The sequence below is a fragment of the Ruditapes philippinarum genome, unplaced genomic scaffold, assembly GCF_026571515.1.
Source record: "Ruditapes philippinarum isolate M1 unplaced genomic scaffold, ASM2657151v2 ctg96_1_1_1_1, whole genome shotgun sequence".
Taxonomy (NCBI): Eukaryota; Metazoa; Mollusca; class Bivalvia; order Venerida; family Veneridae; genus Ruditapes; species Ruditapes philippinarum.
Genome location: NW_026861771.1, coordinates 173,138 through 190,184, shown reverse-complemented (window position 1 = coordinate 190,184; position 17,047 = coordinate 173,138). Strand labels below are relative to the sequence as shown.

At 30.6% G+C, this 17,047-nt stretch overlaps 1 protein-coding gene across 1 annotated transcript; it reads right to left on the bottom strand.

The window, feature by feature from the left end:
* Positions 1-3,260: 3,260 nt before the first annotated feature.
* Positions 3,261-5,365, bottom strand: LOC132716782 (transcription factor Sox-14-like). The gene is made up of 2 exons (XM_060700118.1): positions 4,771-5,365; positions 3,261-4,300 (listed from the first exon to the last, which is right to left on the bottom strand). Exons 1-2 carry the CDS (start codon positions 5,031-5,033, stop codon positions 3,748-3,750), a joined length of 816 nt encoding a protein of 271 aa, XP_060556101.1. The 5' UTR covers positions 5,034-5,365; the 3' UTR covers positions 3,261-3,747.
* Between the last annotated feature and the right edge of the window lie 11,682 nt (positions 5,366-17,047).

Below are 17,047 nucleotides of genomic sequence, written 5' to 3'. Positions count from 1 at the left end.
TGGACGATTTTAAAGTTTATTCAAAGTGGCGTGGCATTATAAAAACGACTTTAAAACAGATAGAACGTTAAGTTAAATTAAGAATTGTATATTATTAATAGAATATTGAAATGCTATTTTTTATTTCCATAGTTTATGCCTCAGTCAGTAATGTTCATTCATCATTAAAAGACAAAAACTCAAAAACTGAATTATTTATCCCTAGAAATTCATTTTTTCTTTGTTTTTCTTTAGAAATATTTTTTTTCTAAAACACTTTATTTTACTAGTATTCTGCAGTGATTAAACTTTGTGTCTAGATTCATAACGATCAAAGGAATATTCATAAGAGAATAATCGACTAACACCTTTCATCAGCTTAAGATGTATAAAAAATGTCAAGAAGTTTTCAGTTTTAATTTAAAAAAAAAAGAATCTAAAGTCAAGCTTTCAGTAAATACCATCTACGGAATCGACCGAAATGGTTCGGACTTTTCCGTCTCACATCGGTAAAATATAATCATTATAAATAATCTGAGGTGCACCGAATGCTTTATATAAAATCCACTCGAATACATATTTAGTTTAATTCAGTGAATTACTGAATTCAAAATTTATAGGTCACTTTTTGGAAGATAATATCCTTTAAGGACGTGAATGGTGACATGTCCGAGGTCCGTACTCCTCAGTGCCTGAAAGGGCGAATGGACCCTCATTAAGCCTAGAATACAATACATAAAAAGAATGCTATATCTACAAGAGAAGAGCCTGCCTATAGGAATAACTTATCTTCCTTTTATAGGTTTTAGCATTTTTAACCTCTAACCTAAAGTGATACGATTTTGGCACAGACAGAATGTTCTTTTATTAAAACAAAGTGTTTTTTGCAAACATAAATTACTACCCTCGAATATGTTAGAAATAGTACGTTTGTACGAGTAAATATAATCAAGCTGGGACTTAAATGTTACCAGACTTAAAGTAACAAATCTTATTTATGTCATGTTTAAACCGAGAATTAGAGGAAAGGAGAGGAGGAACAGAAATATTGAAAGCTAAAACTGTGGCCAGATATACGTGTAACTTTTATTTTAATCTACATTTTTTTATATGTAGATAAAAGTATGTGCCATAATTCTAAATAGTAGAAGTTTTCTTCTTTGGTCAATAAATGTGGGAGGGCGGATTTGCCAATAGTTATATATATCGAACTAGGGATAAAATTTCATAGTGAAAATACAAACATGGGATAACGTGAGGGAACGATACCTGGCACCCTTTTCAATTGCGTTCTTCAAAGGTCTATAAATACATAGCAAAGTTTTGTATATTTCCAGATTCTTTATTTTGTTTTAGCAAATTGAGAAAAATAACAAAAAATATTCTAAAACAAGATTCAATAAACATTTAAAATGCAGACATAAATTTCTTGCCATTCAATATTTCAACAAAGTATACTTTTTAACACATATATTTTACATGACACAATCTCTAAACAAAGCTTGACAAAATGTATATTAATTTTGATAAAAAAAAGAAAATAATTGTAGATCTAAATTTACAACTTTTCTTAATTTCACAGATAAAAGAAAAATACCACAACGTTTAAGTTTATAAATGAGAATAAAGAAAATATAATGATATCAACAATAGGGCATATTCTAGAATTAAGTTTTTTTTTCTTCTTAATTTCGCCGGAATAAAAATTGTTCATTATTCAGATTCACCTGTTCATTTAATAACGATGTATCCAATTAGAACAACCGGGATATTAGCTAGCGCCTAATGCTATAGCTGAACCCAATACATCACATAGCAATTACCATTAACAAAATGTCGCTTTAACAACGATTAAATAATTAATAACTCACGACTTTCTCGGATTGTTTTTATTCTGTATAAATGTAAGAAATAAATGTAGATGTATAGATTAATGTTCATAAGTACGCATTTACAAAATTTAATTGGTCAATAGTGTTTGAAATTGTTTTTTTTTTAAATAAAAGTCGATTTGCTACATCAATTGTTTATCGATTTACCCAGTTAAATGAGTTACGAATCCTGCAATCCTATTGGACAAAAATTATTTTAATACTTAACTAGAAATAAAGACTGGTGAATGAATATTTACCAACTTGGCACGTGCATGTCTTATTCCCATTATTTCTTTAATCAATATATCATTAAACGTGCGTATATGTAGGCTTATCAGTTACCCGCTTTTTAGGCATTTGGGACGGTTGTAGTTATACCTTACAATTAAAATAGTTTAAGTATTATAAAAAATATATTAAATCATAAGAAGATTCTAATGTGTACATATTGTATAAGGGAGCTGTTTAGTTTACGAAATAATGCACCTTGTTCATAATTTTGATGTGAAAAATAAAATTTTAAAAATAGGATTCTATATTTTGAACGAATAAAAAACTTTTCTTACTATCTCGTGGTATTTGAGACCATATTGCCGTGTTGGTTACCTACAAGTGATTCAGTCCCTTTTGAGACAACAATTTATTCATAAAATGTGATGAGAAGTGAACTTAGAAAAGAAATCAGAAAAAAAACCTTTACCGTACAGCATTTCTTTACATAACACGTAGTCAGAGATGTATTTCTCTTTCGTCTTGTACGTAATTTACAACCAGTGTAGTGAACACAATTGGTCGATAAAAAAATGACGATGAAACGGAAAAAATGAAAAAATGAAAATAAAAAATATCAATTAAATTACATTAAACAAAAATACAAAACTCAGATTTGACCCTCAATTAGCACTTATTTATGTATGCAGTAAAAAGACTCGAGAACAAACTTTGCAACATTGTTCTAAACATCTTTCAGTGACATTATGCTAATCTTTTTTCATTGTCAAGATGGGCTGAATTGAATGTTGCACTCTTTTTGTAAATTGAAAGTTACGGGTAAATTCCAATAGATATTTATAGAAATTTCATATAACCATGTGAGTTTTTAATCGTTCATGGGAAGTAAATAAAAAAAATTGAAAGGAATTATGGGAAAATATAATTTCTTTCACGTTCACATGTTCACTCACAATATACCCTTGGATGGGCATAATGTCACTTCTATTTTGACACATAAATTTAAAATTGTATCAATACAATGGTAACTGAGACATTTTTTGTGGTTTAAAGTGGGCTAAAACAAGATGAACAAGTCTCATATGAGAATATTTTTCATGCAATTTATGCTATTTTTATGCCTTACTTATTCAAGCGTTTAATCTCGTTTTCAAATGGGGAGGAAATTAATATGTATTTATAATGAATAATATTGTATTTAACTATTTCTATTGAAAAACAACATGTAAACAAAAATTTCCTTTCTGAAGAAATGTGTTTACTGTAGAGAACCGATCCAATAATTATATTTAGTTTGAAAGTGATTTCAAGGAGTTTCATTTGAATTTAGACATAACAAACGGACAAAAAATTAAATAACCATGTATGATAAAAAAAACGTATACAGTTGTACCATTTAAGAACTACTTACATTTAAATGCACCAATTTCGAATATATGAAACATTAATGAGTACAGCACATTTATCATATCTGAACTATATATATATAAATCTATTTTAAAGTCAAGCACATTTTTGTGACCAATTAGTCATAACACTCATATAAAGCACACCAAAAGCACAGTATGGAGATCACACGATTAATCTCGTAAAAAAGAGGGATTTCGTCACCAAACACAACATTATTGTTACACAATGACTGTATACAAAATCAGTTTGAGCACTATAGTACAGCCGGGTGCCGATAATGATCTTCCGGTTTGACCAGAACATAAGCTAGAGGCCGATGAACGTCACTACTTGATGGTAGGTAAGACGGCGGGCAGCATGGCACAATATATTGTCCAGGATGTCCTGTGTGCGCAGGCGCAGGAAGTGAACTTAACGCTGCGCTCTGCGCCTGAAGATATTGAGAGTATAACGATGACGTCATTTGTGACGACATATGTTCTGATAAAGATGTCCGCAAAGGTAAACTAGAAGTGTCAAGTTTGCTGCTGTTTTCCAAATGAGAGAGTAACGGGTGTGATGATAAACTTGTAGGTATACTGGTAGGAGGTTGAAATGCTCGCATTTTCTCGTTCAATATAGCCTGGTTCATTGCATTTTCTGCTTGGTTTGTTGAGAAAGTTGGATATGTGGGATGCAGTCCATTAAATGGATTGAAGCCGGGAACTAGAGGTAATGGAAATGCGTATTTGTCTTTCTTCATTAGAGATTTCGGTTTTCTACGTGGTCTGTATTTGTAATCAGGATGTTCTTTCATGTGTAATGCCCTGTAAACAAAATATTTATATTTAATTAAAATAGTCGTTTATAAAACAAAATAGTCGTGAATAAATTAAAAGTGTAGAGCATTAGATCTGTTATTATTTCTTTCAAGTAGTGATATAGAATCTAGATCATTAAACTTTTTAGAAGAGTTTTAAATCTATACAGCTTTAATTACTAAAAAATTAACAGCGGTAAATTGTAAATTATTAAAGGCACGTGACTTATTATTAGCAATTATTCATGCTTGAAATAGTTATCTGTAAACTAGACTTGTTAAATACATTCTAATACCATCTCGATAATTTCTTAATTAAAGTTTCTATTTTCCACTTGGCTGAGGTTTTTAATGCGTATTGAACTAATATGCAAAAAGTTTAAACAGCTAAACTAAAAATATTTCAGCAAATACTTAACCAATGATTGGTTTCTTATTCTATTGAATAACATTTATATTAATTTTTCTTAATTGTACCTGAGTCGTTTAGCTTCATCAATAAATGGTCGTTTTTCTTCCTCTGTTAGTAATTTCCAGTCAGCACCAAGACGCTTACTGATTTCTGAATTATGCATCTTCGGGTTTTCTTGTGCCATCTTGCGTCTTTGACCCCTAGACCAAACCATGAAAGCGTTCATTGGTCGCTTGACGTGGTCACCACAGTGCTTGGACATATCCGAGTCTCTGTCGGAGAGGCTTCCACCAGGCGACAAATCGTCCGGCATGTCCATAGAACTCATTTTTACTGACTTGACACGCTAAATAAATTTTCTATATTTATAATTGTAATTGTCAACGATATTAATTTTAGGTTTAACTTAACACGTATAAAGTATATCCGCTTATTTTTGCTCCAAATATTTTATTTGTACTGACTAATTAACTAAAATATGGCTCACGTAAATTCACAATTGAGTCTTTCAAAAAAATATATAAATTCCACTAAAAGTTAACCTTTTTTGTTACGAGTCCGCCTAACAAGTGATAAAATGACACTCTGATACCCCTATTTAAACCACGTGTAGAAGTCTTCATAAATACATCCTTTAGTGGTTGACAAAACCAACATAATAACTGTAATACTTTATATTCATTAGACATCAATTCGGAAGCTCAAAATCGCCAGGTGTCATTCAAAATAACAAGAAACCAACAAATAACATGAAAGCGTCACCCGATACAGGCGAACTACTTTATTGGCTCAAAAGCAGACTTTTTACTTCGTGGTTATTGGGCAGTAGAATAAATAGGCGCGTTAAGTCCCGCCTCTTTGCGATAATCGAATTTACAGATTTTTCAAAGCGCTAAAAATTGCCACAAGACGTTTATGTGTTACTTTATTGTTTAAGGAGTAATTTTTGGTTATTTGGCTGATTTAAGAACGATGGACTGTAGTTAAAATACTGAAAGAAATTGACTTAAGAATTTTCACTAAAAATAAAACGTTTGTTTAAATAATATAGTGAAAATAATGGCTGCTTTTAAACTATATTCATAATTGATGGACATGATTTTATACAACGTTTAATTATGTATATTTTTAAATGGTTGTGCTTTTAGAAATATGTAGTTTAATAAACAATAACTTCTAATTGGTATTTATTGGTGGTCGAATAGCTGATGTCAATATATTTTGTTTAATGTACTATATAGCAAAATGCATTTTTTATTATTTCAATTTTATTTATCTATATGAGGATCATTATAATATCGCGTGATGACAAAAGAACATTAAAATGCAAATAATTGTACTTATTTATCCTAAATAATTAAAAAAAAAGATATTTTGGGTCAGTCATTATTTCTTTTAAAAAAAATACACGGAATGTTTTCTTCTTATTTGATTGTTTTCAATATTAGTTATAAAGATTTTCGACAGGTTATATGACCCCATATAAACGTCTGTTTCGAAATATAACCCGAGCCGCTAGGCGAGAGTTATATTGCAATCAACTGTTTATATACGGTCATAAAACTTGGCAGGAATATTTATAACGAATTTATTATACAGATTTATAATACAGCAAAATTCCTTTTTTATAGAAAAAAGTGAGATTTCTTAGAAAATTGACAGCAGCCGTGTATATAAAATATATAAACGTCACGATTATCCAATGAAAAGTGACGATACAACCTTGTAGCATTATAATTACTCTTTAACAATTGACTTCGTATATCTTTATCAAATCTCGCAGTTTGTCCGTATGTTATATCTACATTGAAATCGTTTACAATTTCAGATTTATATACTCACGACAACAGAAGTCCAATGTTATGTGCCAGCAGTAAAAATGTTGTCCTATACTTCACCTCAGTTGCGCTTATTTTTATCATTGATTCCAACATTGTAGTATTTTGGATTGGATAACTCTAAGGCGGCGCTAGGAGGCGTAAAATGTGTTGCATATTACATTATCTCTCATGAACAGACTATGGAACTTTCAAGTATTTACCTTGTTTCCCTTGTTTCCCTCGATGCACACGCCTATTCCAGATTGCTTGCTGCTGACGGCCATTTAAATTAACTGACGAGCTTTTTACGATCTTATGATGGATGGTTGGTTGTCCTTCACGAAGGACCATCGACCCAATTTTGGCACAGTTTTTAGAATGCTTTGTATATCGCATTATTATTATTATTATTATTATTATTATTATCATTATTATTATTATTATTATTATTATTATTATTATTATTATTATTATTATACTTTTATTATGTAAAAAAGCTTTAAAGTAAAATAGTAAATACGATTCATATATTTGTTTCGAACAACCTGGTGTCTTAAAATTGATATGTAACATGCTGCTGACATTTTATTACTGATGTAATATGTAGTTGGTTTATTCTATCATTTTGTTGTCGCTGCTGTTGTACTACAATGTTACTATCTCATGATGAAAACCATCCTGTATCAACTACGGTTCTAATTTGAGCGTGTTAGAAAATAAACAATATGTGCTCAACACAAGCTGTGGTCCTCTTTGATCAATCGTTCAACTCTTGATAATTTCGTCTGCTGCTTCTTTTCTGCTGTCTGTAATTGTTTGTTGTTGTTGTTTATTTATTTCTTCTCATTTTATTCTTCTTCTTTGAAGCGTGATCAAACTATCTGTTGTGTTATACATACATGTATTAAAATTGATCCTTAACTTATAAGTTATACAACCTTTAGCAATTAGAATAGTTTAATTTCAGTCAAAACAAGGAAATAAGTATTTCCAGTTAATAACATTACAAAACTGACGTTTAAAATATCAGTATTTTTTATTTTCGACAAAATCGAGCAATGATACAATTAGTGAAACATTTAAATATATATCTACAAATATCATGAATATGCTATCGTGTTGACATTGTCTTTTAAATCATGCTTCATATCTTGTCATATATTTTATCATGATATTTGTACTTTCATTCATTCATTCGTTCATTTATTCATTCATTCATTCATTCATTTATTCAAACATTCATTCATTCATTCATTCATCCATTCATCTATTCATTCATTCATTCATTTGTTTACTCACTCACACCCTCCCTCACTCGTTCGCTCGTTCGTTCGTTCGTTCGTTCAATCATTCATTCATTCATTTTTCTAAAAACCCTCTCCCTCATCCAATTCATAAAGCGTTTATAGAAAGCTGAGTGTTATCGCTGCTCGATGTCATATGAACGCTTACTAATTGATCAATATTACCATATTAAAACTTAAGATATTTGAACACGAGATAAATATAATTCAATTTGACAAGCTGAACAAATATACATAACAGATTGTGTTATCTTTAATTATGTTATTTTGAATATCTAACAAGTCTTTGTATATAATAAACCAAAACAAAAACGAGGTGTAAACTTTAAAGTTACTTACAAATTTGATAATTTGATAATTCACTATTTTTGAAAGTGAAAACGTGTATTTTGAAACGTATGCAATCAAATTTAACATTATTTTTTTCTGCTGTAATATGATTAATATAAGATTTAATCTGCCGATGAATTTAAGTTTTTTCCCCCTCACAAATCATGTTTCTATGTATATTAATGGATATCATCAGGGATTAAGTTACAGTATATGATTAAAATGAATACTCGTTTGTCCGTCTGTCTGTTTACCCGCGTGTATTATGCTCTTTTATCTATTTTCGTATTTGACACACCCATTTCGTTATATTTGATTTCATTCAATTTTGGCTGTTATATCAATATACCCGTAATAATACATGTATCTGTAACTAGTAAAATAGTACTTTTAGTGAAATAAACAGCGTCTAATATTATAGAATAAAACAGAATAAATTCCATGGAAAACACATATACATGAGGCTCTATATGCATTGTTTCATGGTACCAATTTCCGTTTTATTTATTTATCTATTTATTTATTTATTTTTGCCAAAAGACATTGTATAAAATATTGAATAAGATAAAGATGCGACAGCTTACATTGGAATTAGATTGAAATTCTGTAGCAAAGTGGTTACACATCTTTTTATTATTTTTGCAGATGTTGGAAGCTATCGGCATTACGCTAATGTCATATATGGTCTTCAGCCATCAGTAATATTTTAGTAAGTGAACACGTGACCTTGATTCTAAACTATAATCTAAATAATACATAATTGCTAGTAAAATTTAGCTGTCCATTGTTGCAAAGCAATTATTGCATATTGATTAGTTTTAAAACCTGGAAAAATGAATGCAATGAAAATAGCAATATAATATGAAAATTGCAGTCTTGGTTTGAGTTCTGTCTGTTCATAAGAGATAATGTATAACTGCAAACTCTTTCACGCCCCCTAGCACCGTCTTAAACGATTTTCAAATTTCAACACTAACGTGCTGGAATCAATAGTCCCGAAAGACCATAAAAAAGACATACCGGTATAATTATGAGTTTGCTGGAAAAACTTTTTGTATAACCTTTGAAAACTCCAAAAATCTAAACATAGAATTAAACGCTTTTTTTATATATTGACAACAGCTTGAGTCAGGTCAATTCAGACATTAGAAACAAACATTTTTTTTATCCGAAACATTAGATATTTGCTAGTGTTTGTTTCATCACTTAATTCAGAAATTTGATATAAACATATAACAATAAGGCGGTTTTATACGAATAATAAAGAATAATCAGACCTAATTCTAGATTTTGCTAGGTAATACAGCGTCCATTTCATTGTAGAATATTCTTTATAATCAGGACCCTTCGGGACTCCACGTTTTTCTCGCGTCAATGGGCAATTCAATAAATAATGTTTCCGTACAAAACAACATAGCTAGTATTCATTAGTCTTAAGTGTTGCTATTGTTTATGATTTTAGTGTTGGCATTATCGAGATTTCAATAAAAGCTCTTTAAGAAACAAAGCTTTGTATTTTAAAGAATTTCTGTGGATTGAATCTAAAAGGGCGTAATGCGCCTGCGTCATTGTTTCGTTCTTTATGCAGTTTTCGCGAGTAAGATATAAAGTTTCCCATTTCTTCTCATTTATGGTTTTATCTTTGATTGTAATCTTTGTGTCGGAAGGATGCGACATAATAGTGTTTCTAATGGATGCGATTGTACATAATTGTGGCGCATTTTCCGGATGAGTTTACCGATTGTCATGTGATTTGGATAAAATAATGCACCGGTGAAGCATTAAATTTATCCCATCATCATAAATCTCGCGATAATTCACATCTCTTATTATGGCATTGTTTTGACAAAAGTGATCGCCCTTTAATCACAGATATGCCAATAAAGATATCAAGGCCAAACAAATGTATTCTTGTTTCAAAAGTAACGAAATAAATGTTGTGATATTGTAATTAATTGAAACACTAGCTTAATAGTTAAAAATCTTAAAAACAAGACCCAATGAATATAAAATAAAATAAGTAGCTAAAAACCTAGTTACAGAATAATTTTATACCGGCAAATCTTTTTCATTCTTCACATGTAAAGCCAGGAACAATTCGAGCGCTTTTATCATCATATGAAAGGTCACTGGAAGTCTTAGCTTTCACAACACAATATGTTTACATATTACTATAAGATAATTCGTTATATACTATCTTGACATTTTATGACAAGTTTTTATCTTTAGATAAAATATAAAACAAATCTGCTTCACATGACGTTTTTGCATCCCGCTGAGACGCATTCGAAACCTTTGATAGATTCATTTTAATTTATGTCTCTGATAAATTCTAATTTTCATTTTTTACATTTAACAAAAGGTTGGATGTTTTTAGCTTGCTGGTAAGTAAACATTATCTTTTACAAACAACTGACATATATAAGCTTACACGAAGGAAATCAAAGAAATTGACGGTGATTTTTTGGTTTGATTTTTCCATAACAAAATAAAAATAAATCGTTTTCTCAGATGTGCGCGCGCATGATGGGTATAATCAAAGAGAATTTAAGATCTTGGTTGTCAATACAACGTCATTCAAAACGTAACCGAAGTAATTTATTTCACAGATTTTAATTTAAATTACATTATAAACTATCCAGTTTTTGCATGAATCATAATAATGAATAGCGATGCATTTTCAAAAAATATGATAAATTTTCATATCTGATTATATTTACATTAAGATTCTTTGTAAGATTCCGTCATGAATATTTAATCTTTGATATCAAGGTGTTGTTTTTTGCAATTTATATCATTTTATTATAAAAAGGTGTCCCACTTCAAACCAGAAAGCTGTCATTATACAAAATGTAAGAATTTTTTGCACATACGATGAGTACCGCCGGTTAGATATATCAGAGCACGTGATTGATATCTCCAGCTTAGATATTGCGTACCTCGTCACCAATGTCATACTGGCAATGAAAACTCCGCGTTACATAAATATGACTTTAGTTCAATAAAACATCATCATGTGATAAAGCATTCACTTTTTGTACAAATTGTCATATTACTCAGAATTTTGCTAACTTATCGCATACTAATCACATTTTGTTAAGCTTATCGCATACTAATCACATTTTGTTTAGCTTATCGCATACTAATCACAATTTCATCAGCAGCAGATCTATCACTGATCGATTGCGTACGGATTACTCGGATATTCCTCAAAATTGTACTATGAGTCATTTTTGAAATAGAATAAAGTACTCGTTAAAATTAATATAAATAAGGCACAGCCTCAAAGCGAGCTCTTTGACAGAACTAATAGTATATTATAATGGCGGCCACACATTTTATGTTTTCAATACACTTACAACAGCACACTGTCGGCCGCACAATTCACTTAACACCATATCTTACATTTTCTGTTTTAAAACTGCCATTCGGTATTTTATGCACCGCTTCCGTTTATTCTGGTTCTCTGTCCAATAATATGGTTCCAATAGAAGTGCGCAGGAGGCCAGTCTACGTATTCGTTTTCAATAAGAATGTCTCTGCTTTTATCGTTTTCTTGTAATTCGAAAAGTTGCGTTTAGTTAATTACCAATAATTCTGCAGTTCTTCCGGAGACATTTCTAAAAACCATCACTGTCTAGCAAGTACTCGCGTAACCGTAAAGCTCGCTATTAAGCTTTGATTCCATATCAAAGATGGTCATTCCAACTTTTTTACATCACATTTCGTTTAAGTTTATTGCATTTATCCTAAATATTGAACATACTCCTACAGTTTTCGGCACTACGTATCATAACATGCGGGGCGTGTGTCAAACCACTTGCCCCTCACCGCTGTGGGTTCAAATCCCAACAAAGCTAGCTTACGGAACGTCGATGGTTCTAACCTGCCCATTCGTGCCTGGAAATAATGCATGGAGGGACACCCGAGGTCTTTCTACATCAGTACATAGAATAACAAAAACAGCTTTGCAAATAAAATACTATCACGCAATTTTAATTTTATCCATAAACATAAATTATGCTTGAAAAAAACTCTGTTATACATAGTATTAGTCATTTCCCTTTGTTTTTTTTTTTTTTTTTTTTTGACAAATGTACTTCTAGTTTCAAAAGCTGTAATTAACATCATTGCTGTATTCTTAACAACACTTTCATTCTGCTAGACATAAGAGCATTACTTTTTTATTAATATACAAAGCTCTTATATTATCATATAAATGACAAGCTTACAAAAAGTGATATTCTGACTCTACCGTTATTTTACAATACTGTCACATACTAGCATCTCTTTATCACCCACGCTTGAGCAAAACCTCGAAAACGACATATATTCCCATATTTGATAGTCCTGTTAAGTAAATAATATACATATGATTTTGATTCAAAATTTGTTTTATACCCAGAGTAAGAAATCAGTTTTAGACTTTTTAAACATTTACTGGTCCATATTTGTATATATTGATCCTTAAATCTTTGCACATATTCAGACACAAAAGATTTGTCATTTTCTTCAGGTCGTGCATTCCATACATATGCAAAACCATTTGACATAAGTCTTTTTCTTTAATGAGTTACCTAATTTATATATCCTATGAAATCTTGTGAATTTAGCATGATATAACAATTGTTAATATATCTTTGTTTTGATAATTTTAACAATTTCAGCCAATAACAAACAGCAAATTTAAAAGTCAATATAAACATTGGAAATCTACTGGAATCGCATAAATCAGCTGCATTGCAGGCATACTGTGGCATAGAAAGAACTCTTTTACAGGCATAATTATAAATTTGTTCTAGGCACTACTGGTTTTGTAAACCCCATATTTCTGATCCATATAAAAAAATTGAACAGCTTTTGCATCAAATGTTTTTAAGTAACAATCTATTTTATGGCATCAAAGCATAGAGTGAAGTCAAAAATGAAACCAGTACTCCTTTCCCAGGCACAAAAATTTTCAAAGACAATGAATTTATTCGAACTATTTAATGTCAAAATATCTATGCAAAAATAAAAGCAAGTTAAAGTGTCTTGTCGATTTTTTTAACATAAAGCTTCTTTAGTTTTGATCGAAATAAGTTATATATGTTATTAAGGAATAGGGTATTAAAGAAAAAAAGCTCTTAAAGCAAAATATATTCCTGTTAAAACAATAGTTAGAACTGGAAAAGATTTAAGTGAATTTTTTTCCAGTTGGATAAAGCCAGGGTTGCAAGAAATCACCACTTCTACATTCAATTACATTATTTTCAAGAGCAACAATATCATTGATAGGATAGTTCACATTTCCAATCATTTTATCAATATTTTTAAAATGGCATTCTTTGTTATTAGAAAGTATTATCTGGTAGTGCGCAAAATTATTATAAAATCGCTTAACTGATGTATTTTTCTCATCGGTAATACTTCTTGTAATGTAAGTACTCATGCCATGAAATTTAACAATAATTGGAAAGTGTTCACATTGTGTTAAATCGTCAAAAATAAAATCTTTGGCCAAATGAAAATTATTCATATTGCATATAACATAATCAATAACACTTTTCTCCATGTGACTTATAAATGTGAAATGACCCTCATCATTATCAACACCTGTAAGTCCATTTAACATAAAACATAACATTTACATAGCTCAATGAGACATTTTCAGAAGCAATTAATTAAGGTGTCGCATGATTTTCGTATAGGTTATGTTAAAGTCTTTAAACGAATCCATCATATTCTCTTAAAAAGTGGAATAATTGTATCTACAGTAAGTATTTCCTTTTCACGTGCTCGAGCATTAAGATCACCCACTATAAATCAGTCAGCTGGATAATTGTAGTAAACATTCAACGTATTCTTAATTTTTACAATCATATTTGATATAAAAACAAAACATTACCTCTTAGCTGCTGAAAAATATATAATCGCCGTTCCTATAGCTAACAGCCTGAAGTTAGCTGCATTTTAGCCTAAAGTTAGTGTCATAAATTAAACATACAGAAACGGTCAAAGAAACTACCAGGCAGCTAGACTGACAATACCAGGCTGTAAGACTCAAATCACTCACTTTAAATTTTTGATACATATTTTAACTGTATTGACGATGTTCAATTTTCAGTTACAATTACAGTATTGATCCCAATAGGTGGACCGATGTCATTGGTGGTGATGGTCTCAAATATTGATACATATTGTAATGATCATGATTTTGGGGCCTATTTGCACTATATATTTCCATGCATTGTAGAAATTATGTCAACTGTAGTACAAGTCTCTATGTAGTACAAGTATCATTTGTTTCACTTATGTTAATAAGCTATTGACCGTAATTAAGACACAATATAAAATCAAAGAATATCTTTCGGTCTCTAAAATCTCAGCTCCCAAGCAAAAATCAAATGCTGAGCAGATCTTAATTACGGTGCATATCTTTTAATTCTCAGTTGCATCTGCAATTATTGAAACAAGATTATGTAATTAAAGGCTGATTGCTCAGTTTCATCGTTTGTGTGTGTTTTTATACTGTTAAATGAGATCATAGAACAGAAACACGAGCTGGCACATTTCACACATGTTAAGATAAACTCTCCCCCATCATTACACTCATTAATCTTGTCTCGCAGTTTATAATTTTATTTTCCTTTAACTGCCTTGAATTGTAGCAAGTTATTTTTACCCGGCTAGAGAAACCCAATCCTGATTGCGAGATTGCAAACTCCAATTACTTCCAAATTACCTAAATACGCCATTTATCTTTTGTTGAATGACTACGTACAGTATTAAAATGTCAAAGTATCTGATGGAAATTTGAAAAATGGAGGCTGATTCGAATCTCCATTTCACACTTTACGAATTTCCATAATAGCAACTTTGTTAATTTGAAAAGAAACTGGTATAATGAAGAGCCGTCCTGTGTGTAATGCTTTTAACATTTCATAAAAGGTAAAGAAAAAGATATTATCTCGGTTAATTTGGAGCTATCATAGCCGTGGTTTTAGGTTCACTACCATCCGGGGTTTATAATAATACGGAGGTATCATCATTTTAATGCTGCAATTAAGCGATAAATCTCAATAAAAAACATTGGAAGTATTAAAAGTGAAGGCGCGCTGAGCAGTGACATGGAAAATATTATATATTTTACTGATATGTACTGTCAATTAACATCTAGAAAATCTTAATTCTGCATTTTTGCCGTATACATTAATGACATTTCGCTGTGAAAAGATATGAGCACCCGGTATACAAATTACTTTTGATCGTTTAGAAAAATTCTTTAATGACTTTGTTTATTTCGATATTTGTTGAATGTGAACATCCCTAAAACATTGCACTTTATAGAGCTATGCTTGTGAAATGGGGGCGGTTTCTTAATGGTGAAGGTGTCTGTCTATCAAATCAGAAAACGTGACGTTTCAGTTAAAGGACATTTTAAATGCTCAGGCTGAGTGTGAAAAGCAGTGTTTAGATTCATATATGACACAAGTAATAGAAGTCCAGGGAGCGAACTCAACTGAATCGGGCCGGATACGAAATGAATAAACGAGGATATTGCGCCTAGTGGCATTCCAATGTACAATTAGAAAATATATCACAACACATACAAAAAATTGACAATGTCGTAAAAACAAGCGTGGTGCGTTCTCATGGCAATCGCGACACACTGTGTTTAAAACGTTTCCCCTGCTCACAGCTACAGCTTCAAGAGTTACGGTCCCTTTCGAGGAATCAATTTTAATGCGCAAGCGCGAAAAGCTATTTCCGTTACTAAGAACATTTTGAAACGTAAAAGGCCCACACATCACTGTTTAATTAGAATGATTCAGACCCTGTGTAATCAAATACAAAGAGGACCGAGAAGGGTGAATAATAACAAAAAACCTTTCCACCCTTTCACTAAAAGTCAAAATGACAAAATATATTTATACGTAGAAGAGATATATTGCTGGCATTAAAATCATATAAGTTATCATAGATTATTGTTAACTAGATGTATATCACAGAAAATATCATAAAATATCGAAGGTTTTGCTCGAAATTTACATAAAATCAGTGACACATTAGATTTGAATTAAAATGTTTGGTTAAGCTGAACAGCCGATAAAAACGTTTTTATACGAAAACAAGCGATGATTTTGATCTATTACATGCCTTTTACAAAACTGATAAACTCGCTGTTTGAGATAGTCACTCCAAAACCTCCATAAAAGAAAAAAATGACGAAAATGGCAAGTAAAAGAAGATTTTCATTTTCAATGTGAACAAAGTTGTGCAAGAAAAGAAACACCTTTGTCATTCATTTGAAGATGTGTTGTTAATCATTACATTGAATATTTGATGATCCGAAACTTATCATTGAAATGAGCATGTACATGATAGGTCAAAATTGGGCGAATTATATTTTACTGATATTTGAAAATTAAAAACATAATGGCATAAGTTTGGAATCCACCGTCTGATTCAATATTCAAAATATTTTATTTAATGTTTTTTTGCTACATAAACACATAAATATACATGTAACGATACAATTAAACTTGTCAACATACACAATTTTATAGACATATATATCAACAAAATATGTATGATTCATGAACACATAATCACACAAGATACAAAACAAGGAGGTTGAACTATATTATTTGACTTATCTAAATCACTTCAAAAATGTATCAAATGTTACATAAAATTATTGAAATATAGCAAGGACAAATTGTATATTAATTCAATTTAGAACGGAAGATACTGTTATAAAGTTATTCAGACATCATATTTATACCTTGACATATAACAAACGCTTCATAAATATCTTTACATAATTTAAATTGTGTGTTACTGTTGGTACTCTCCAATAGTTCAACAAATTTATAAACACTACATGTATTACTTGTATAATATTC

Coding starts and splice junctions, on each gene's coding strand:
- LOC132716782 (XM_060700118.1), bottom strand. CDS start 5,033: ATGAGTTCTATGGACATGCCGGACGATTTGTCGCCTGGTGGAAGCCTC. Junction 4,301..4,770: donor GATGAAGCTAAACGACTCAG/GTACAATTAAGA, acceptor TTTTGTTTACAG/GGCATTACACATGAAAGAAC.